The sequence below is a fragment of the Coturnix japonica genome, chromosome 1 (genome assembly GCF_054131305.1).
Source record: "Coturnix japonica strain WE chromosome 1, WE-NBRP24, whole genome shotgun sequence".
NCBI classification, from domain to species: Eukaryota; Metazoa; Chordata; class Aves; order Galliformes; family Phasianidae; genus Coturnix; species Coturnix japonica.
In genome coordinates, this window is record NC_140663.1 from 72714159 (window position 1) to 72736406 (window position 22248).

At 45.6% G+C, this 22248-nt stretch overlaps 2 protein-coding genes across 16 annotated transcripts; one reads left to right on the forward strand and one right to left on the reverse strand.

The window, feature by feature from the left end:
- The first annotated feature begins 323 nt into the window (after positions 1–323).
- On the forward strand, positions 324–15633 carry VTCN1 (V-set domain containing T cell activation inhibitor 1). 12 transcript variants are annotated; one of them, XM_032447282.2, is made up of 7 exons: positions 324–515; positions 618–854; positions 1156–1220; positions 1477–1824; positions 3459–3737; positions 5187–5337; positions 15153–15633. In XM_032447282.2, the coding sequence occupies exons 1-6, from the start codon at positions 445–447 to the stop codon at positions 5306–5308; spliced, it is 1122 nt and encodes a 373-aa protein (XP_032303173.2). In that variant the 5' UTR covers positions 324–444; the 3' UTR covers positions 5309–5337; positions 15153–15633. The 12 variants fall into 12 exon arrangements, with proteins under 12 accessions (XP_032303173.2, XP_015729952.2, XP_085380597.1 ...); XM_015874466.3 differs by lacking the exon at positions 15153–15633 and adding an exon at positions 10840–11269; XM_085524471.1 differs by lacking the exon at positions 15153–15633 and adding an exon at positions 10840–11269 and having other exon boundaries at positions 5262–5337.
- CTC1 (CST telomere replication complex component 1) lies at positions 6914–21620 on the reverse strand. Of its 4 annotated transcripts, none has more exons than XM_015874341.3 (24): positions 21486–21619; positions 21260–21408; positions 19950–20184; positions 18849–19048; positions 17854–17998; positions 17093–17392; positions 16817–16945; positions 15990–16216; positions 14632–14806; positions 14355–14555; positions 13979–14105; positions 13662–13776; positions 12860–13319; positions 12432–12521; positions 12000–12143; positions 11655–11725; positions 10756–10865; positions 10453–10618; positions 10128–10214; positions 9884–10058; positions 9379–9443; positions 8975–9137; positions 8707–8833; positions 6914–7638 (listed from the first exon to the last, which is right to left on the reverse strand). In XM_015874341.3, exons 1-24 carry the CDS (start codon positions 21558–21560, stop codon positions 7460–7462), a joined length of 3915 nt encoding a protein of 1304 aa, XP_015729827.2. In that variant the 5' UTR covers positions 21561–21619; the 3' UTR covers positions 6914–7459. The 4 variants fall into 4 exon arrangements, 2 of the variants coding, with proteins under 2 accessions (XP_015729827.2, XP_015729836.2); XM_015874350.3 differs by having other exon boundaries at positions 9884–10043; positions 21486–21618; XR_014937389.1 differs by lacking the exon at positions 9379–9443 and having other exon boundaries at positions 21486–21620.
- Between the last annotated feature and the right edge of the window lie 628 nt (positions 21621–22248).

Below are 22248 nucleotides of genomic sequence, written 5' to 3' on the forward strand. Positions count from 1 at the left end.
ACATACAGCATTAGGCACTTACCGTGTTCCTTAGAGCATCTTCAGCTCTCCTGAACATTACTCAGTCTTTGCTGCTGGTTTGGTCACTGATGTGTTGATTATACGCTGGCCTCTGGTTGTTGCAGAGAAAGTCATTTGCTTTGTTTGTTAAGCTGTTGGCTCCCAGTAACCATCCAAACTGACTGGAGGTATCTAAGGACTGTGCAAAAATCCCCCTTTCACCATCTTCCCTGGAACACGGTCCACATGTAAATGACAGGATATTCTGGTTCCCTTTCAGGAAAGTGGTGCAAGCTGCCTTCCCTTCTCTGGTCTTTCACAATCTCTGCCCTATTCAACCTCTTCATCCCCAAGAGCTACTCAATCCAACCCCAGCCTTGAGTGAGAACAAGCACAGAGAGAAAGACTTGGAAGGTCTGGTCCACTTTTCTTCTATGTGCTCTCATGTCCACAGCTCTGAGAGGAAAGAGTGGTTTTGTGTGTCTGCATGGGAGACTCCTGCAGCCTGATCCCAGGTATAGTCAGCTACTGAACCGTAAGCTGGAGTATTTTTCAGCTTAAATCAAATTAAATGCTTCTTAAATTAATGGTTTAAGAATTCTCTCCTGTTTCCCCAGTGACTGGCCTGGTGGGGGGAGCCAAGATACTGTTTCCTCATTCCTGGGAGTTCACTGCTTGGACTCACCACTCCTTAGCTGGGTTCAGTTATTTAAGCAGGACAGGCTGGAAGAATGCATCGTGAGAAGGACGGGGGCTGTGCTGCACACTGTGTGCGACCTTTGGGCTCTTGGTGTCTGCCTCATCTTCCTAAGTGCTGTGACCATGGCATCCCAAGGCCAGGTGATGTTCTGGAGGTACGATGTAATCTGTGTCTGCTTTGGGAGTGAGAGGAGGGAGGGAGCTGCTTCTTCCATAGCGCTTGACTGTATCACAGTGCTTTCTAGAGAGCAATTCTTTGCAGCTTGACCTCTACTGCATTCACTGAGGCTACTTAAAGACCAGGATGAGCTCTTCCAAGCCTGATGAAGGCAGAGGTTCCATTGAGGTGTGTCATTTTCCTGCCTCCACCTCCTTCCTACCAGCAGCTCTGTGGACACATGCGAGGTGTAAGGGAGGAAGGCTGCATGGTAATGGTGTTCTTTTTTCCCCAAATAGCATGACCACAGTCATTATCATCCTAGCTGCTGTGATTGCCCTGATCATCGGGTTTGGTATCTCAGGTATGTGACCATTTGCATTCCTTGCTTTTTTATGCTGCTGAGGAAAGGGGTGGATAAATGTGGAGCAGCCTGTGCTGATGGGGGTTTGGCACTGCGTTAACAGGACTTGTCCCAGTGCCCGGAGCCCCAGAGCCAAACACGCAGAAAATCCTAAAGATCCCATATTCCCACCTCCCAAATGGGAAGTGTCTTCAAGTCTGGGACTGGCCTGGTCTCTCTCTGCGCTCACCTCCTTCACTGTGCTTTCTCCATGCAGGAAAGCGCTCCATCAACGTCACCACCTTGACATCACCTGGGAACATTGGCCAGAGTGGCCTCCTGGGCTGCACCTTTGAGCCCGACATCTGGATGAGCAGCATAGTGATTCGATGGGCAAAAGTTGGAGTGGCCGGATTGGTTCATGAGTTCAGAGGGGGGAAGGATCACCTGCAAGAGCAAGACGTGGCGTTTCAGGGCCGCACTGCGGTATTTGCAGACCAGGTGATTGGTGGAAATGCTTCTCTGGAGCTGAGAGAGGTGCAGCTCTCTGATGCTGGTACCTACAGGTGCTCCGTCACTACATCCCGTGGGAGTGGAGTAGCAGTGCTGCGGTACCAGACGGGAGGTGAGGAAATGCTGTCTGGGGATATGGAAAAGAAACTCCCACTGTGAAACATAGGCTGATGTATCCAGATCTGGCTGCTAGAACAGGTCACCCAGAGGAAAAGCCATCTGGATGTTGTCCTGGGCACCCTACTGTAGGTGTTCCTGCTTGAGCAGGGGTTGGGCAAGGCGGACCCATCTGGCAGCCACCATGGGGCTCTTCATATCTTGGGTAGGTGTACATCTGATGGTAGTTATGAGGACCTTCTCCCTGAGACACTGTTTCAGTGAAACCAGACTTGGTGAAGGAATTACATGTGTTTAAGGGGGCAAAGCCCAGCGTCAGCGGCTGAGTTGTAAACTGCTTGTGAAATCCAGGAATGTTATTTTAGTGAAAGGCCAGACTGCGTTGTGTGGATGTGCCGTTTCCTTTATTCCATGGTGTGACAGAAGCTGAAAGCTGACACAATTTTTTCTCACCTCTGTAAGATCCCAAAGGACATGAAATGCTGCTTGGCTCTGCCAAGGCTTTTGATCATGCTCCAGACTGGCTGAGTATCCAGAGCTGGAAAAAATAACATGCCTAAGAGGATAAGGAGTGGGTTTTTTTGGCTTTCCAGAGGTGCTGATGGCCTTACCCTCTCTTTCCATGTCCTTGCTCCAGAGAAGGGAGATTTCTATTCTAATACTTCAATGCATATTTTACTTCTTACATTTACTACAGGCAGTTTGCTAGCTAATCATCTGACTGCTAAGAGCCCTTATTTTTAGAATGGGTGTAGCTAAATGATCTCAGAAACACCCAGATCTTACTCTTGTTAAAGATAAAACTTTTGTTGCTTTTTTTCTTCTCTCAAGCTTTAAGATAAATCTCCAGCCAGCACTTCTACATAGTAAAAATTATAGTACATTCAAAATCTTTTTCCTACTTTTATAATGTATACACCTTTAAAACATGATTATCAAAGCAACAAACAACCTATATCTCGCAGTTACCTGAAGCATTCCATACTTGCTAGATTTAACCATTCACCTTGTTATGTAGGGGGTTTTGTTTCTTCAGTGGGCTTTTAGCAGCAGCTCTGAAGCTCCCACACGTCCCTTGAGCTCAGGGCTTGGCAGACAACAGCGGGTCCAGGACTTTCCAGGGGAACAAAGGCAGGCAAGAGAATTATTGGAAACGAGGGGGAAAATGGCTTTCATGGCTCTATGAGTGTTGAAGAGTTGGCCTTCCAGGAGAGGTCTGGAAGTCACTTTACACTGTTGGCTTGAGACATACCTTGAAGAAGCAGCCACTTCTCAGTGCTGTACATCATTTCAGCCTCTGCTGGGAGCTCCTGGGAAAGGACTGGGCTGCGTGTCCAGGACCAACCTCAGGTGCGACAAGCAGAATCACTTAAAAACAACGAAGTTGTGCCACAGCTTCAGCAGATCTTGTCAAACTGGAGTGCCTTGTCAGCAGGAGACTTTGCTCCTCTACAGGCATCCCTCTTTAGCACAGTTTGTAAGAAGTCTGCTTGAGCCCGTGTTTTTTGGCCATGTGTAGTGCTGAGATGTGAGCACTAAGTACTCCAGGAACACCTGGGACCAGCAAGCAAGTAGGGCCTTGTTCTCAGATGCTTACCTTTCTGACTCTCCTTGCTCTCCCTCCCTAAGCCTTTAGCACCCCCAAGGTCCATGTGCAGACCAGCAGCAGTGGGGACACATTGCACTGCGAAGCGCCACGGTGGTTCCCTCGGCCCACCGTGCACTGGATGGCACACAGCAACACTGGGAAGTGCCTGCCTCATGCTGCCAACACCAGCTACCAGCTGAACTCTGAGAACGTCACTCTGAAAGTGGTTTCCTTTCTGCACAACATTACAGCCAACGCCACGTATACCTGCGTGATTGAAAACAGCATTGCCAAGGCTACAGGGAACATCAAAGTGACAGGTAGAGTTCAACAGCACCCAGAGACCATGGGCACGGGTCAGTGTGTTTGTGTACACTGGGGGCTTCTGCAGCACTGCCTCCCCTGGTTTTGGGAAAGGGGGGGAAGGCTGGGACCACTGCTTGCTTTCCTCTGCTGGATTCTAAATAGCAGAACATTATTTGTCATATTTTGTATATGAGGCCCTGTGGTGTGCTCAGTGCAGAGCAGAGGAGCTGAGGGGAGGCCTCATGGCAGCTGCAGCTCCTCACAGGGAGCGGAGGGGCAGCGCTGAGCTCTGCTCTGTGTGACAGCAACAGGGCCCGAGGGAACGGCATGGAGCTGTGACAGGGGAGGGGCAGATGGGGGTCAGGGACAGGGGCTGCACCACAGGGCGGTGGGCATGGCCCTGAGTGCTGGAGTATGTTTGGTCACAGCTCTGACATCAGGTTTGGATTCTGGGTGGTGCTGTGTGGCACCAGCAGCAGGACTCAATGATCCTTGTGGGTCCCTTCCAACTGGAGATATTCCACGGTTCTGCGATATTTGCCAGTAGTCCCCATTCTGAATTAGCAGATGTCTAATCCTGTCAGACTGAGGCTGTGGATTACATGACATCTGCCACTAATCCAGGCTTTCCTCTCTCTGTGATGTAATGGAATTAACCTGTGTTTTATTCTGCTATTTCAGTCCTTCCTCATGGTAGGATTCCTCCTTGGACACAGGGACAGAAACCAGGGCCGGACACCGTTTATAGAAACGCATTGTTTTGTATCTTAACAACAAAAGCAACAAAACAAGCAAACAAAAAACTACAACCAAAATACTGAAACCTCAAACCAAAACCTCCAACTTCTGACTCTCGCCTTTTCAGCTTAGATCCCAGCGCTTGTAACAAGCCAGCTGGCCTCCAGCTGTTCCCAGTATCAATGTCTCTGACTCCAGTCCATTCCCAACTGCTGCCACCTCCACACGTCTCAATCATTCTGAAGAGGAGCACTGCAATAAAGGGAACTCATTGGATACTTCAGCTCTGATATCTCAGGATAATAGAGGTCACAGAATCCTGTTTATTTTCTCCCCCATCTCCATCCCCACTGATTCAGAACCCATTCAGGATCTCACTCCTGTAAAACTGGTGTACACAATCACTGTACTTTTCACAATCACTGAATAGTACAGAACATCCCAAGTTAGAAGGGACCCATAAGGATCACTGAGCCCAACATCTGGCTCTACCCACAACCACCCCAAAACTCAAACCCCTTGTCATAGAGCACTGTCCAAATACTCCTTGAACTTGGCTATTTTTTTGTGTGTTCTACATGGAAAGGGTCATGACAAGGGCTTCATTATAGTGGGTTCCAGCAAAAGAGGTAGTATCTACCAACATTCATTAAAGCTAGGAGCAATAGGTCTACCCACCATGTTCTCCAATCTGGTAGCCTCCTCTCACTATTCATCCGATACAGATTTCAACATTACAAGGGAGACCAGCCTGCATGTGGTGAACCTGAACACAGAGTCAGTGTCTTCCTCCCTTCCAGCCTGTCACTGGATGCTTCTGCTTCCCGTGTGTGTGCTGTCAATATAGAACATCTGGAAATGCTGCTGGACAAGGAGGTAAGCTTCAAAAGAGAAACTGATAAGCACACACCTTATATACACATTGAGGCTATGAATCTCTAATACACTTCTGCAAGGCCATGTTGACTTCTTCCTCTACCCCCTGAGAAGCAGTACAAGCTGTGCTTGCACTCACCTTACTCAAATAATCCTACTGCACCGTGTGGTACCTTCAGTAAATGCTACCTACTGGGGGACACCTTGAACAGGGCTATAAGGAGCCGCCAGCCTGAACAATCCCACCCTAGATTGAGGAGCGCTGAGGCATAGGTTAACTGCCTGCCAGCATTCATCAGTTTTGCATGTGGGGCTCAAGAGGTAAAATGATTATAGAGAGCTACCAAAAAACCAATCAGCCAAAATGAACATCTCTGTCCTATGCAGAACAGTCACGACTGATAGAGATAGATGGCAGGGCATACTTTGTGCTCTCCTCCATCTTGAGCTGAGAGGCAGGCAGTGCCACAAAATGAAGCCAGTTCATTGTTCCTTTGTATTTCTTGTCCCTGCCAACAAGAAGATATTTTTGGTTTCAGAAAGATTATTATTGCGGCAGCACAGATGACTAAATAATGAGGAGGAAAAGAGGGAGATTAGCACTACTGGAAAGTTCCAATTCAGAATTAAACCTGGTTCTTTAACAGTTTCAACTACATAGGAAAAATCTGCCTTATCGTTTTTAAATAGGAAGTGCCAGATACGAGACCTATCTACCACTGCAGCACTGTCTACAACTATGCTAACTCATTTCCAAGGATTCTCAGTGGTACTTTCGAATTGGATTTTGATCTGTTCATCTGAGGTCACTTACAGTCAGCAATTCTTTAGGATGAGAAAATGTCCTTTTTTTCCCTTGGGAAGAAGAGCAAGCATTAGCAAAACCTTTACCTTTTCTGAGGAAGCACTTACTGGGAAAAAAGGCCACTGCAGCAAAACTCAAAAGATCTTTCCTTTCTTCTTTTTGTGACTTTCTTTAGGATGGAGTCTCAGAACTTTATTGAGCAGCAGCATTTGTCAGGTCTTGGGCACTCATGCTTTGGTCTATGGGTGGCAAGCAGGCCTTGAGATTGAAGATACTTTCCACATGCTCATTAAAACCATCACCTGAAAATTAATATAAGGCTCAAACTAAGGGGGAAGGGGAAAAGACAGGAGGAAACAATGAGCAAACAAAACCCCAAATTCTATTTGGGCAGCTGCTCAAATAGGCACTACACACTGAGTAAGGTGGGAAAGTAATTGTGGGTTGGGTTTATTAACCTATAACACAAGAAGAAGGATGTGGACGTTATTTTGCAAGCACAGAATGCTCAGTCATTGCTGCAGGCAGATGGGAGTGGAATCTCTTCAAATGGCATTGTGCCAGCGAGGCTGCTGCGCCACTACAGATACAGGCACACAGCATTGCATTTTCCCCAACTTACTAATCAGCAGCAGATGGACAAGCCTGGAATGTGCTGTGAACTCATATCATAGCTCTCTGCATTCCTCACTACCAGCTCCAGATAATGTTCAGACTGCAATAATGTTTAAGCTGCAAAACAATGCTTGTATAGGACTGTTAGTGCCATGATTTAGTCTCCAAACAGTAACTTGTTTATTTCTCTTCTTCAAGGAAGGAAACACTTTAAAAGCATTTTAATTATTTCAAACAGGGTAAGGAGAATTTCCCCTAAGGAAACTACACACTTTCCCTTGAAGACAGTGAATGACCTGCAAAATGCTGTTCTCTGGCTCATAAATTAAGAATCAATATTCTGGCTCAGTTCTGCACGTACAAGTAAAATGGTATAAAAATAGATATTGTTATTTAAACTGCAATGTGATAGACTTATTTACTAGATCATACTGCATAAACAACACACATTATATGTCCTAGGCCCAGAGCAATGGCTGCCATGTAGGAGACAATGAACATTTCTTCCCTGAAGCAAAGCCCACAGTGGCTGGTGGCAATAGTCCAGTTCAAGAATTCCAATAGTCATGTCAGCTTCTTGGTTACGGTCTTCATGCTGTGCTCAAAGGCCTGTGCTCCCACTGGAAAGGAGGAAAGGGGGGAAAAAATACCCTCCCAATTCCAATAGACATTTCTGTAATCCATCTCCTACTGGGAAAGATGTTAAGTAGTGGTTCCCACTTGGCAGTGACCAGACATCCTCTCGATCCTCTCTCTGTTCAGACAGCATAAGGCTTTTTGTTCCACTTCTTCCACGTTCAGGCACAACAGGCTCTGTAGAGGTCTCACTTGTGACACAAACTCCACTTCACCAGACCGAAAATTTCTCACTTGCACTGGAGCTGAAGGGGAAGGACAACACATAGTTGCTCAGTACATGGCTCCTAACTTCTAGCACACAAATGTATAAGTTCTGGGGGAAGGAAAGCCTGCTTGGCATCTCCTAAACCATAAAGGGCAGGAAGATTAACAAATACAGGAGGAAACAGACATTTTATCTTGTGAATTGCTGTGGACAATGTGCTGCTCACGCTGCTGCTGCACTGAGCTTTGTATCTTTTCTTACCACGAGCAATCTGGCCTTAAAGCATTACACAGTATCCAGAAGACAGTGTCAACAGCAGTGCATCCTTTGGTGAGCCTAACAAATCAGCCACTGAAAGCCTGGACCCACACCCACATGCTAGGTGTTAGCACAGGTGGTTTGAAGAGAACATCCCCTTAAGTGAGGAACTGCACAGCTGTGGCAGCATGAGCTCAGATGTCACTACCCATGAATTTAAAATCCTTCAGTGCTTCAGTTTCTTGGTGAGGACTTCCAGACCTACACTTAATTCTACCTTCTGTTTTGTCTAAGGCCAGTCCTGCCTGCTGTCTTGTCCAAGGCCAAAAAGCCACTTTTCTAACAGCCAACCTGTTGTCCACCAGGACATCCTGGTACTTCTCTGCAGAGCTCCTTTCCATGAAGTCAGCACCCAACCTCTACTGATGCACACAGTTTTTCCTCCCCAGGTGTAGGACTTTATATTTGCCCTCATTGAACCTCATGAAGTTCCTCTCTGCCCAACTCTCCAGCCTGATACCTTTGAACAATTACTATCCTGGCTGTCTAGGTGATGTATTTTCCACTTAAAACCTGAACAGAAGTAGTCCGAGTTTATCACCACAATACTAAGGATGCTTCGATACTATTTTTATATGCTTTTGTGTAAAGTAAAAACAACAAGTGTCACTTTAAACAACAATGTTAATATACTCTGTATTTTTTGCATCCATGGAAGTTCCTTGGAAATCCTCCAAAGGTCTTGTTCTGTGGGCAGAGAAGGCAGCTCTCCTTCCCCAGAATGGTGAAACAGCTTGTAGCTTCCTTCCCACACCCATTATTACAAAAGCCAACAGTGTTTGCTCACCAGGCTGCAGGACTTTGGAGGGCTTCCTGTCTAGGCTGAAATCCAGCAGAATAGGGCGACAGATGAGAGAACTCCTGCAGAGGTTCCTTAGGTAGCAAGCAATGGGATCCTCAAGTTCCTCCACACACTGAGGAAGGAAAGGGTGTGTTGTCAGTACATGTGTGGAGGGGGTCAGGGAGCCCCTCTAACACCCATAGCAAAGAGAAATCCAGTCCCACTGAGAGTCACACCCTGCATGCCACAGTCCCTGCCAGGATAACCCACTCACCCCAGTTCCAGTAGCTTCCCCATACTGAATGAACAGGCTGCCTCTGCTCTGCACACAGCTTTGCACAGCTTCCCATTCGAGAAGGCTCAGACCCAGCACTGCTGCCACGTGCTGGTTCCTGCACAGCACCAAAGCTTCACCTGTTCCATCCTCAACCAGCACCCTATGGAGAGAGTAGGCAAGAGGGAGGTCAGGACAACACCCTGCCCCTTTACAAACATCATATCCCAATAAGTCCCAGTAAAGAGAGGTTTGTCTGCATCTGGAAAGACATGAGGAATCTCAACTCCTACCTTCACTATTCTGACCACATCCCATCCGTGATTTGCCTATCCTGTCCTGTGTCACACAACTTGTTCCCTCCTACCCACCTCTTCCCAGTATCCAGCCTCTACAGTGCTTACCGTGCACTGGCTTGCCTCACTCCAGTGTGTGATGGACATGGTGGACTGTGTCGGGTGCACTTCCCCTGAAGGAAGAGTAAAGCTACAGCTATGTATGGGTGGCTACAAGAAAGAAGGTAAATGGCCACTGTTTCTTTTAATTCCCCTAACTAACTATGCCAGGGAATAAAGAACTTCACTGTATTTTCAATGGGTGCCTTGAGAAAAGTTTTTAATTGAGAAGAAAAAACATACTGCAAGGTGATACACCTCAGAAGCAGCGCACAGTAGGATTCTCCCCTGAAAGCCCTCACTTTTCCCCTGCAAACCTGCCCAATACCAGATGCATACTTCTCATTGGTTGTCATTTTGATCCTTTTCCAATATGCAAGCCTTTTTCCTGACACTAGAATAGAGGATTCTAGAATTAGGATAGGAACTTATTTCTTCTATATGGTAGCATAAGGCATATGAGTAAAAAGCCTGCAGGCCTCCTATCAGATTCTCTCTCTGGAAGCTTCCATACCTCTTTGAAGATGCTGCTGCAAAGAGAGCAAACCCACTGCAGGGAGAGGGTCAGCACACAGGACACGTGGCATAAAATCCGTGCCTGGGGCAGGGCTTGTAACTGACGTTGCAAGTTGGATATAAACACCAGCGAAGGGGATGAGGCTCTTCCTGCACAACTAGAAGAAACAGGACTGTGGGAAACTTGGAACGGGGAAATCCTTTTTAGGTAGCTGAAAGGTACAAAGAGAACCTGGACTCACCTGGAAGTGAAAAGTTGGTGAGAGGCTGGGAGAGACAGGACAGTCACACAGCTGGAGGCAATGTATGCACAGTAAACGTTATGGAATCTGCAACAGGAGACCGTAGATGTCAGCAACAGCTCATAGAAAACAATTGGCTTGTTGGTGTTTTAGTCCAGGATGGCTGGTCTAGTAATCTGTGACATGGTAGGAATCTCATTTGTAATAAGGGCTGGGGAGTTAGGCAGGTGTGGACAATAGATAAACCCAAAGAAGAGGGGAGATTGTTTTAAAGACAGTAAAGGAGGTCACATTCAGTCCCCAACCACAGCAGTGCTCAGGGTACCTTGAGATTTTGCGTTCCAAGTTCTGAAAGAGGATTTTGGCTCCAGGTAGCAAACCCTTGACATGCTGCAGATAGGTTGCAGCAATGTAAATGTCCAGCACAACGGGGGAGCCTGCAGCAGCTGAAACACTGAGCTTCACGCTGTGATCACTGGCCAGCAGATTCCCTGGGAAGGGGCAGAAAAACACAAGTAATGAGCTCAAACACAGATATCTTAAGAGTCTGACACTGAGCTGAATTTGCTGGAGGTGTTCTCCTCTCATCACAACAAGGTTTCTGTTCATGTTTTTGACATAGTCTTACCTTTGTGCTTTCTAAGGCTGAGAGTTGCAGATGGCTTTTCATTCTTAGGAGAAGCACACAGGGTCCTCTCTACTATCTCTCCAGAGAAAGAAACAAGGGAACCTCTGAAACTGAGAGCAGACCAGAATCATTGGATCTCTGTCTTGGAAGACGAAGGGAGTGGAAAAAATCCAGACCCAAGGACTGCAATAACAAAGGACAGGGTGAAGTGAAGTGCTGTTACTTAAGTCTGGCTTCAGGGCAGCTTACCCTTGGGCACCCAACTACTAGATTCAAAGCAGCTTGCTGCAGCCTACCCTACCCAAGAACAAGAGGTCTCTGAAGGCACTTCTGCTTCTCCAGGCATGGGAGAATTGACAAGGAGAGAAATATCCTAGCTTACCCTGCTTAACTCCATTATTTTTCTTGGCATGGAAGAAGCCAAGCAAGGGAAACTCAACTTACCGTAAGGCACTGGTAAATATTTCAGTGCACCTGTATATCAATCCAGACTAAAAGTGCTTTGAAAAGAAAAGCTTCTTACCTCATTACTTAAGCGAGACAAACAAAAAAAACCCAAAACCTGAACAACTTCACACATTTACCCTCGTTTTCCCTGTTCCTACTTTTGACAAGAATTTAGTTTTTGGCACCTGCTCCCCACCAGCTGTTAGCTCAGTTTTTTCCTGGATACCATTTTGCAGCTTTGTAACCTGCAACCCCTTTAAGCTTTGATAAACAAGATGGGTTTCCAGCATGGGCTATTTGCACACAGAAATATTTCCAAACGATAACCCTAGAGCAGCAAATTCATTATTCATTAATTATTCCATTTATTAACATTGCACTGTATCCAATAATGACCAGTGCTACCTCATTCCATAAGACGGTCACATCAAGTATAAGGCAGATTGACAAACCTGTTGCTAAGTATTTCTGGAATGGAGGAAATTCTCTGGTCCATGCCCGTCAGCATTGCCCTGGCTGCCAGCTGGAAATGAGACACAGACTTGGTTTCAATTTATAGCAGCCAAAGCAGTAGAGACAAGTTGTACATGCTTAGAGCTATTTCACATCAAACAACTCATGACTCCTCCTCACATTAACTCCAAGGCAGGAAAATACGAGGCCCAGCAGTAATATTTTATGGGACTCATCTCCTGTCTCATTAACAAGAGATTCTGTATCAACAATTTTCTGAGCTAGTTCTGGAGTGAACAGGAAATCACCCATGAAAGCCCAGAGCAGTAAAGTTACTGCAGTACCTGGCGCTCAGCTGGGAAGGAGAGCCAAGTCTCATGCCGTAAGTGCCAGTTATCTTGGACAGGCAGGCATAAGGGGCAGGATGGCCTGCCTAGGAACTCTGCTGGCACAGGAGGAAAACTGAGCTTGTCAAACACTTCCAAGTCCTGAAAGAAGAGTCATAATGCAAAGAAGATTATTATCAAAGGAAGATGAAAGCAAAAGAGGATTGATAAGGAACAATAATTTAAAGAAGAAAACATCCACTGAACTCAGATCTCTGAGAGTTTTAAACACAGAACCAAGGCAGTTACTTGGCAAGACAGGTGGGAATTCCACACCTCGCAAAGAGTTTAGTCACTGACACTTCATCTCCCATATACAACTTAGTAAAACTTCTCCAATGTAAGAAACTTAGTAAAACTTCTCCAACTGTAAGATAACCTCTCCCTTACCGAGCAGTGGGGCACAATGAAGCGATACAACCCATCCAGATGCAGAAATGGAAACCATTGCAATGACTTCCCCATAAAAAGCAGTAGTGCCTGGTGGGAGATGGGGAGAAAAAAAGAGAAAAGGCGATGAGAAATGTTAAGAGAAAAGTGGAAAATGAAAATCACAGCAAATGGGGAGCAAGTCCAGCAGAGGATTGACTAGTAAATTTGGTACCATCAGGGACAAGGTGAGATGAATATATGTACAGGATGTTGACAGTGAGGAGATTGAACCCCTTGCAGTGGCAGAAAGAAGTCACCTGCATAAACATACTCTTCTACCTGACAAAAATCACCCTCCCATTGATTAGAAATCTAAATATATAAATGACCACATACCCAGCTCTCAGCTGTACCAAACCATCCACTGAAGCCCACTCTTGCCTCACCTCTTGCCGTGTCGTGCCTTCTCCTCCATCATGGCTGGTCTCCTCTAGCTCAGGCAGACTCTCAATCTCTCTGGGGTGGCTCCACAGCTGGGGTCTGCCCAGCCACAGCACCGTGGCTTGAAAACTGCGCTGTGGCTCTTGTTCTTCTCCACCCCCTTCTCTGAGTAGGTGGTAGTTGCGCAACATAAGCCCCTCTTTCTGGGTAACCAAGAACAGGTGAGAAACACAGCTGGTTCTTCCAGTGCTGCTCTGGCCCCTCTGACAGCCCTCATCTTTGCCAGGATCTGGCTTGGGATCCTCCAATTTCAGCACTTTTGCCTCTGGGGTTTCCAAATTAGATGTTGAGCATCCATCTTTCTTTTTCCTCAAAGAGGTGCTTTTACTAGAAGGATCTTTCTGGATTTGTCCTTCCATGGAATGGAGAACCTGAACATCCTCAAAGTAGAACTGCACATAGATACTGAAATGACAAATGGTAGCAGTAAAATCCCCTGCTCCTGACAGGTAGCTGTCTAAAACAAGCAGCTATCTGGGACTGAGTGGGTATTCACTGTTATCTGGGACTGAGTGGGTATTCAAAAGAGAAACAAGGAAAGGTGAAAGAGAGGGCAGCTACCAGGCTGGATGTATTCCAAACAATATAGATATGGTGCATTCATTTCCAATAAAGATCTCATTCCTGTAACTAGCAAAGGCCTTCGGCACCAAAATACTATGCCAATATGCAGTTTTACTATAAACCAAAATAGCCATGGAACTGCAAAGTAATGATTTTACTAGGGCACGGAATAAAGGAACCCACCTAGTTTTTTTCTCCCTCACATGCTCTGGATTTTCTAGCTGCTCCCAAGAGGGAAAATCACTCTGAATGAATCTCTCCACTACAAGTTGGTAGTTCTCCACCTGCAAGAGCGATCCTGCAAACACAACAAAGAAAGGAGTTGAGTTAATGAAAGGAGAACACAAAAAGAGCAAGCTCAATTTCCTCATTTTAAAGTCACGAGGCCAGGCAGTGACATTTCAGCATCTTCAGACCACGTCTTTTCTTCCTTGTTTTGGAGCTGGATGGCAGAACATCACAGTTTGCAGCACCTTCAGATTTAGTTCTGTGGGACATACCTATGAGAGCTGTATTGGCAAAGGGGCTGCTATCCCTATGGCAAATCACACAGGGAAGTGTGCTGCTGCTGTCCTGCAGCTGGAGGATACTTCTCCTGGAGGAGACTCGCAGCACACCTAGTAGGATCTGCAAGAGAAAGGAAGATGTAAAGAGTATCAAACACTTCCCATGTTCAAAAGCTAGAAATCAGCATGCACGGCAGCAGCCCAGATTCAGTCTGTATTCAGCACAACACAAGTAAGAAATTCTGTGTCACACCTGAGCAAATGAAATAGGCACACATCAGAGGGGGCAAAGGACAGCAACTGTTCTGGAAGGCTTTAGGAGAAACAGGAGCTCTCAGGGTGCGGGCAGTAAAGGGAACTAGGCACTTACCAAACGGGGCTGGAAACTTCCTGCTGAGAGTGTGCAGCAGGACCAGGCCAGCCTGCGATTCAGCTCTTGGGTGCACATGTGTTGTGCCTCCAAGGGGGAAAGCAGCTGGGATGGACAGAAGCCTTCCCAGCCCTTCTGTTCTGCTAGACGACTCAGTGCTGACAGAGATGGGACCTGGTATGGGGGATCCAGGGTCAAATACTAAGGGGGAAAAAAAAACAAGGTCAACAAGTTTCTTCCCATCAGATAAACTATAAACAGCTCACAGCGCATTTACCTTCTGCAGGGGACAGTGGTGTATATTTGCTAGAATTTCATGATAAATATCTCTTGTTTCCCTTCTGTCTGGTACCACAGCTTGCAGAATTGCAACAAGGAATTTCTCTGCAGGTCCAGGGTTTCGGTGTACGGAGCTGAGCAACAGTCGCTGGTGCCCAAAGAAACAAGCAAACCTGAAAAATTTTAGAGCAGTCAGAAGCAGCAGCACTCCCCATTTTACAGTGGGTTTTGCATGTAAGTCAGGAATTTTTTCTGCTTGTTACCCGTGAATGTGCTGAGCTGGACAAGAATTAAGGAGAGTGCAGAAAGAATGCAAAGTGGTTAAAAAAGGAACATTTAAAGGTGACATAGATTGATGTCAGGTGAGCAGACAAGGAACAGAAAGCCATGAGAAACAGACAGACTGGCAACATCTCAACACATAAAGATCTCCTTGTAAGTTACAGAAATGGATCTTCATGCATTTCGACTAACTTGAAGTGATTAATCATATTAGGTACACTTGGTTTTCTTTTACAGGACAGAGCAAAATAACCACAGATTGCTCTTGTTCTGATATTTTCTTTGCATTCGGACCCTTTCAGAAGGATACCTCGTCACTTTGAACAGCCACAAGTGATCACAATGCCAGTCAAAATAGTTTTAATAACAAAAGATGAAATCAAGTAAGAAGAGATAGTGACTAAATCACTGGAACCACTTTCAGGCAGTAGCAGGACTTAGTAATGACATTTAAAACAAGTGGAAAATGTAATAAAAAATGAAACTCATAGCTAGCAACATTCTGGGAACAGAACTGAAGCTGTTTCATTGGAAAGCATGGCAAAAATTCCACCGACATAAGCACATGTGGGAAAATCTGCTAGAGCAAAGGTTCTCCAACAAGTGCTCGCATGACTGATAATACTGAGCAGCTGCTGCTGCTCCTGTGAGGAGCTAGGAAGCTGTAATCTGGTTGTAGAAGCAGTTTCCAGCTTCAGCCTCAGTGCTTAAGTTCATTTGCCAAGCAAATCAGATTGGAAGGCATTCATCCCTACAGTGCTTCTATATTCCAGAATAAAGCTTCATAGGTGGGGACAGGTCAGCACATGCTCTGGAGTGCTGCAGCCTACAGAAAGCAGTGGGCTCACTGCACATGCACCTGAAAAACGTTCATGACTTCTTCATTAGAGCAACTACAAGATACAGGGTTCGTTTGATGTGGAATCCAGATAAACAGCTTAAGCCAGTAAACCAGACAATTGCTGCTGCCATTAGTCTCCAAGCAAATAAGCTTTGTGAACCTTTGGTCTGGAAGATGCTTAGGTATCTTACAAAGCACATCTGCACATCACTGGACTTCAGAATTGTCCTTACCTCTCCTGAAATGTCTCCAGAAGGCTCACTAGCCAGAGGTAGTGCGGCATACTAAGATTATAGCGGAAGAGCAGATGTAGGTAGAGATTTCTTGAAGTGACTGGTGGGTGGTAAGGAGTGCTGAGCCTTGAAAAACTCCTCAGCAAGACAGTGCTGTTCAAGCAAGCACCAAGTACAATGAAAGGTGAGGATACCAGAGGCTTCTGGAGGAGGTGGACATCGATGAGCTGAGATAAAACAGACAATGCGACTTAATAGGAGAGTATGGTTTGCCACCACTCTCCCAAACCATCACCTTACTCTAAATCCTTTTTCACTCTGCTGGATTGTCTGTAAACTCAGTAGTCCTGAAGGATCTGGCACTGCTTAAGGAGGATGCAAATAATTTCATGACCAAGTTTGTTAAACAAAAACCACTGATTTTGTTTCAGGGACTTGTTGGAAAATTTCCAGCATTCCTAACCCACACATGCTTGCAAGCCTCCCCTGGGGCCTAAGTATTTTATCACTGAATGCATTTTGGTAGGAAGGAGGCTACAAGGGTGGCCTCTGTGAGCAGAAGAGTCAGGAGCAATAGAGCGAAGATGATGAAAGGAAGGTGGCTTGAGTTTTGCTTTTCTTTTTCAGTGTCTTACTTCATTCTTAATTGGCAATAAACTAAGCTTCCTCACTTTGAGTCTGTTCTGTCTGTGATGGTGAGTGACCTCCCGCTCAACTCAAAAGCTTTATTTCCCATATTATTTAATTCCCCTGTCTGCATTAAGAGGAGTGATAGAGCAGTAGACCGAGATCAACCTCATTGTACCTCAGAAGTCTCCCAATTTTACCTCCACACATGCTCCTGGTCGGATTCCGCGTGCAGAGTTCAACAACTGCTGGTAAGCAAGGCACAAGCAGACTTTTCTATCGAGCTCATAGAGACCAGCTTGGGCATTGAGTATTTTGGTGACAGTTCCCTACACAAAAAGCAAACAGAAAGTTATGTGAGTTTATTCCAGAATGTAAGAGACTCATAGGCCAGAGCGAAAAGGAAATAAATTCATCGTGACAATGAGATCTCGCTAGACCATGAGTGGGTAAAAGCTAATGCTATGAATCCTTACCACATATGAAATGATCTTGGACTCTTTGATTGATCCTGGCCACTCTTCAGCGCTCAGCTCTGAAGAGACATTGAAATGCTCTGTGGTCTCAAGTGAAGCTGACAGAGAGGATTCTCCTTGCCAAGAACTGTCCAATGCCTGCTCCTTTACCTTCTCCGCACAGTAAGGCAGTAGGCAGGAAGAAACACTGGTGACAAACATCCTTTGCCCAGATTTCTTCAAGCTGGATATACTCAGGCCTGTTATTGTGTACCTGTGGCCCAACTTGAGGGTATGGTGCCATGCCAGCTGGTTGGGCTTCTGGAGCAGAGAGACCAAAGTGACATCAGCATCTCCTCCACTGGAAAAAATATTCTTCCCACATGAAAAACTTTCCTTTTGAGAGGGGCAGCACCTCATATTTTTAGCATACAGGCCCTTGTTCATCAACGGCAAAAATGCACAGCTAATGGTGGTGACTATGTTGAAAGGGTGTTTTGTAGCTAAGAACTGATTCTATCAAACAGTGTTATTGTACTCTCTGTATCTGCAGTAGTTTCCAAGGAAAGAAATAAGAGGTATTACTTTTGAAACTATCTATGCACAAGGATTACTCTAGGCTGTGCAGAATAAATAAGAAATATAGCATCAGTAGTTTTTACTAGGACATAATAAATAAATCACATTGAAAGGAAAAGGGCAAGCTTTGAAAAATGGATTAACCAACACATATGCAAATATAGATGGTAAATTTCTGGGCAAAATTACAAGGACTTACTTACCTTCACCAGGATAGGGGCCCAAACAACTGAGGTGAAGCACTTCAGAAACAGAAAGAAGAATGTCTTCCGGTGAATACAAAGGAGGGGGCTGAGTCTGGACAGTTCACCTGCCACACTGAGCTTTGATCTTTTCTTAAAAGGAATCCTAGGAGGCAATTGAGGAAGCAAATAAAAATCTGTCAAGGACTCAGGAGTATTCCAAAAAGACATTACACAAATACGTAGAATGCTCTTTCTAGAAATAAGGGATCTAACAAAGCAAAGCTGACCATTTGTTAGAGAGTTTTTCGAAACAAACTTGCCAACAAAATTATTACTTCAATTTTATACACTAAATCACTTCAACGCTTTAGAAAACCATAATATTTGAAGCCAACAGAGCTGTTACAAAGATTCATGTTCCAGGACAAGAGTATAAGAACCATTACTGCAAATAAGAAACTAATTATAGGCCCAAATGGGGGATAAAAACGTCACAAGCAATTCTTCAGCAGAAAACTGAACTCAGTTTTTGCAGGTCCGTACCACTGGTATGTACTAATTTCATATTGAAAAGTAACTAGATTCTAATAATACTTCTGTTTCACTGTAAATTAAACAAAATAAGAAAAAAAGTGGTGCTAATCAAAATAGTGAACAGTAGGTGCAGTGAATGTTTTCTTCTCATGCTTTTTCTATAATATCAAAATAAACCAGGAAATATTTTTTCTTATTCTGCCAAAATACGGATTTAAACTACAAGTTTAAATACAAGTTGAACTTTCACTGCACCTACTGTTCACTATTTTGATTATTGAAGTACAAGTCAACTCCTGGAAAATAGTTTACTAGTGAAAAGAAGCATTATTATACAACTTTTGCTTCCACCACTCACTGTCCTGCTTCCACCTATGGCAGGGGATTAACACAGTGCTTCCTAAGCCAAATGCTCTTCACAATACCTGAGAAACCAGAACCGCAGCACTATGATGCACTTGGCCATGCTTGGTGTTTACCTGGAGATAAGGAGTGGCTCAGCCAGCGCTGGGTAGATGACTGGAATGGTCTCAGACACTTCCTTTGGGAGCTGATCTACTGGCACTGGATCCACCAGGATTTCTATGTATCCCAATGCACTGTGGTCAGTCTGTGGTATATATGCCCAGCTTGGGAATAGAAACAGTGACTCCAGCCACTCCAGTTCAAAATGCAGCATCTAAGGTAAAAGACAGTGAGAAAAAGCTTGAGATTAATTAAGTTACTCAGTATTATTTATAAAGTTAATCTACTAATTTGGCCTTGCACAAACATCATAAATTCCTATTCTGCTTCTGGGCTTCATTATTAAATATCTTCTGTCCTCTTCTCTGTCTCACACAGAGAACTTCCAGCCTTTCAGATGCAAATCTGGAGATTTGCTGAGCTCTACACCTAGCATTCCCTGGATTATAGCTATTCCCTTGCAGTAAAGACATAATTCACTGTAAGGCTTCACTATTTCCAGACTGTTTTCTTAGAATTCTCATCTCCTTCCCTTTCCCCTGAGTTTTCAGTTAGAAGTTGATACCAATACAACTAATGCATTTTTTTTGCCTAGTCTTCACCCTCCCTGGAAGGCACAACTTCCCTACTCTTTCATTCCCATCCTATCAGTTACTTTGTATTTGCAATCCCTTCCTATGAATTTAGCTGGCTTTTCATCCAATACCACTGTCACACAAGTTATTATTTCCTGAAAGTATGTCGTCAGTGCATCAATGAACGGTCAGTACAGCTCTCCAGAAAGTTATTTCTGCCCAACAAACACAGGATACTGCTATGACCTCCATGTCTCAGGCCACCTCACGCTGTTCAAGGTGTAACAGAACTACATATTAAACTTACTCATCTCTGTAATCCATGACAGTAGACTCCATAGTTGCTCTCCTAGCAGTGACAAATGTGACACGTTCTGCCTGTCATTTCTCTGGGATCTGAACCTGCTGTTTTCCTGCTTTTTACAAAGTTGTGTTACTTTTCTCAGTACAGACTCTGGCAAACCATCTGAAACCTGTAGCATTCTGCAGTACTGCCCCAGAAGGGGTAACAGAACAAAATCCCTCAGGTCAAGGACATACCTCACATGGAATTATCCCAGTATTGTCTTTCACATAGAGACAACCGTCTTTGTCCTCTTGCCTTCCGTCAGTTAAATAGCCAACCAAGATCAGGTAAGCCCTTGGCAAAGAGCTGTGCATGGGTAAAGCACCTTGCCCTTGGTGAGCCCATTCTTTAAATCTGCTTGTGCTCCAGGTCAGGTGGCTGCAGCACGGAGTACGCTGTTGATGCTTTAGGTCAGAGATGGAGATGAAACTGGAAGGGAAAATAAAAAAAGCAAGAACACAGATTCTCAGTCTGCAAAGTTGGGGGATTACAGTCATCAGTGCAATGGAGAAAGCCTGGCTAAATCAGCAAAGCCTCAGCTGCTGGCATGGTTTGATGATTTCATATGACAACAATCAACACATCCACTGGCATTTATTAAAAATCTCCCTCATCTCAGCTGATGTGTCAGTTCTGCCTGAGCATCCCCACTGAAAACAGAGACAGAAGGCTTGCTTAAAATTAATAACTGAGGTTTAACAAAAGAGAATACGCTTTCAAGTATATCAATGCAGGCAGCCCTGAATCTTTTCACCTAAATTCTTGGCTTTGGTGGGGTAGGAGGAATAACATCAGATAACCACCACAATTGAGGCTGATCCCAGCTATCACGCTTAGACTGACCACAGTACTGAAGATGTGAGAACAAGACAGCGTCCTCACAGGAGTCTCAGCTTTTCAGAGTTTATGCAATGATGGCAGCATTCATCATCACTGCTTACATCCTGGCTGTCTATGCTAGAGAACTAAAGTCCTTTGTCTGCACTAACATCTGCACTGTAAGAGCTACTACAAACTGGTTTCCATCTTGTGATTATGAGAATTGTTTCCACCAGGATTAGCTGACAATTTAAGGTTGTGAAACAGTGGCTGTACTCACAACATCCACTTGCTCAGTAGCAGGAATTAATCGAACTCAGAGAACATGAATTTGAAGAATTTCACATGATTAGTCAGGTAGCAAAGGTTCAAAGCCAGAAACGAATCTAGACAAGTGATTGGTCAGAATAAGCAATGAACTGCACTCATGTCAAACAAATAATAATCAGAAAATATAAATATAGGCAGGTATTTGTGTATTTGACAGGAATCTGAACTGGAGACAGATTATCTGAAAAAGATATAAGTAAACTGCTGCATCTTCAGCAACAGAGCAAAGCTGGGATTAATACTGGTGCCTATGACCTACAAGGATACAGTGCCACCCCTGTTTGCATTATATGTACTGATCGTTTTCTGTGAGAAACCAAAACAACAACGGCAGGCACAGCCCGTCCCCCTTTACCTGTAGCCCAGCGGCAGGTCCCCGCCGCCCGCGCTCCTCACGCACCTCAGCACCGCATCCAGTGACGCCCGTTCCGCCCCTCCAGGCCCCGGGTCGGCCGGGAGCGCTCGAAGGGCAAAATCCCGAGCCGCCTGCAGCCACCGCTGCTCCTAGGGAGAAGCAAAGACACGAGGCATCAGCGCGGGGAGGAGAAAGAAGGCGAGCCCGCAACCCGCAGGGCACTCACCGCCGCGCTGGGCTCCGCCATGACAGCTCCCGTCACCACAGCGACATGCCGGGCCGTGAGCCCGCCAGGCTCCATCCCCTCTCTCCAGGCCAATCACCGCCGCCATCTTACGCCGCCTGCCCGCCCCCTGCTCCTCCCCTTAAGGGGATGGGCTCAGCGGGCACGGGAATGGCCGATGTGAGGGAGCCATAGAATCGCAGAATGACCCGGGTTGGAAGGGACCTCAAGGATCATGTAGTTCCAACCCCCCTGCCTGGCAGGGCCACCAAACATACACCTTTACTAGATCAGGTTGCCCAGGGCCCCGTCCAACCTGGCCTTGAACACCTCCAAGGACGGGGCATCCACAACCTCCCTGGGCAGCCTGTTCCAGGGCCTAACCACTCTCCTAGTGAAGAACTTCCCCCTAACATCCAACCTAAATCTTCCCTCTTTTAACTTAAAACCATTTCCCCGTGTCCTGCTATTGTCAGCCCTTTCGAAGAGTTTACTCCCCTCGAGGGAGGGGAGGAGCAGCTTGGTTTGCTGTGGAAAAGCGAGGAAGGGGTGTGTGGTGCCTGGCGATACCGCAAATGTCAAACGTGCTGCGAGCTGTGTGGCTTCTCTTCTCTACCCGAGCTCCTGGAAGTGTCAAATGTGAGGGTTTGTGGGGATTTCTCTGCCACTCGTGGAGTTCTCAAGAAGTGCTTTTTCTTTCTTTTAAAGCTGAAGCTCTGTGCAGACTGTGTTCTCATTCACTCATGTGATGGTCTGAGATAAACTT

Excerpts from the sequence above, each read along its gene's own strand:
- CTC1 (XM_015874341.3), bottom strand. The coding sequence starts at position 21,560 with ATGGAGCCTGGCGGGCTCACGGCCCGGCATGTCGCTGTGGTGACGGGA. Across the intron at positions 14,556-14,631 it reads ACCACTGTCCCCTGCAGAAG|TATTTGACCCTGGATCCCCC; the intron begins GTAAATGCGCTG and ends TTTCCCCCTTAG. Across the intron at positions 13,320-13,661 it reads GTGAGGGAGAAAAAAACTAG|TATCTATGTGCAGTTCTACT; the intron begins GTGGGTTCCTTT and ends TTGTCATTTCAG.
- VTCN1 (XM_085524427.1), top strand. The coding sequence starts at position 445 with ATGTCCACAGCTCTGAGAGGAAAGAGTGGTTTTGTGTGTCTGCATGGG. Across the intron at positions 855-1,155 it reads GGCCAGGTGATGTTCTGGAG|CATGACCACAGTCATTATCA; the intron begins GTACGATGTAAT and ends TTCCCCAAATAG. Across the intron at positions 1,825-3,458 it reads GCTGCGGTACCAGACGGGAG|CCTTTAGCACCCCCAAGGTC; the intron begins GTGAGGAAATGC and ends TCCCTCCCTAAG.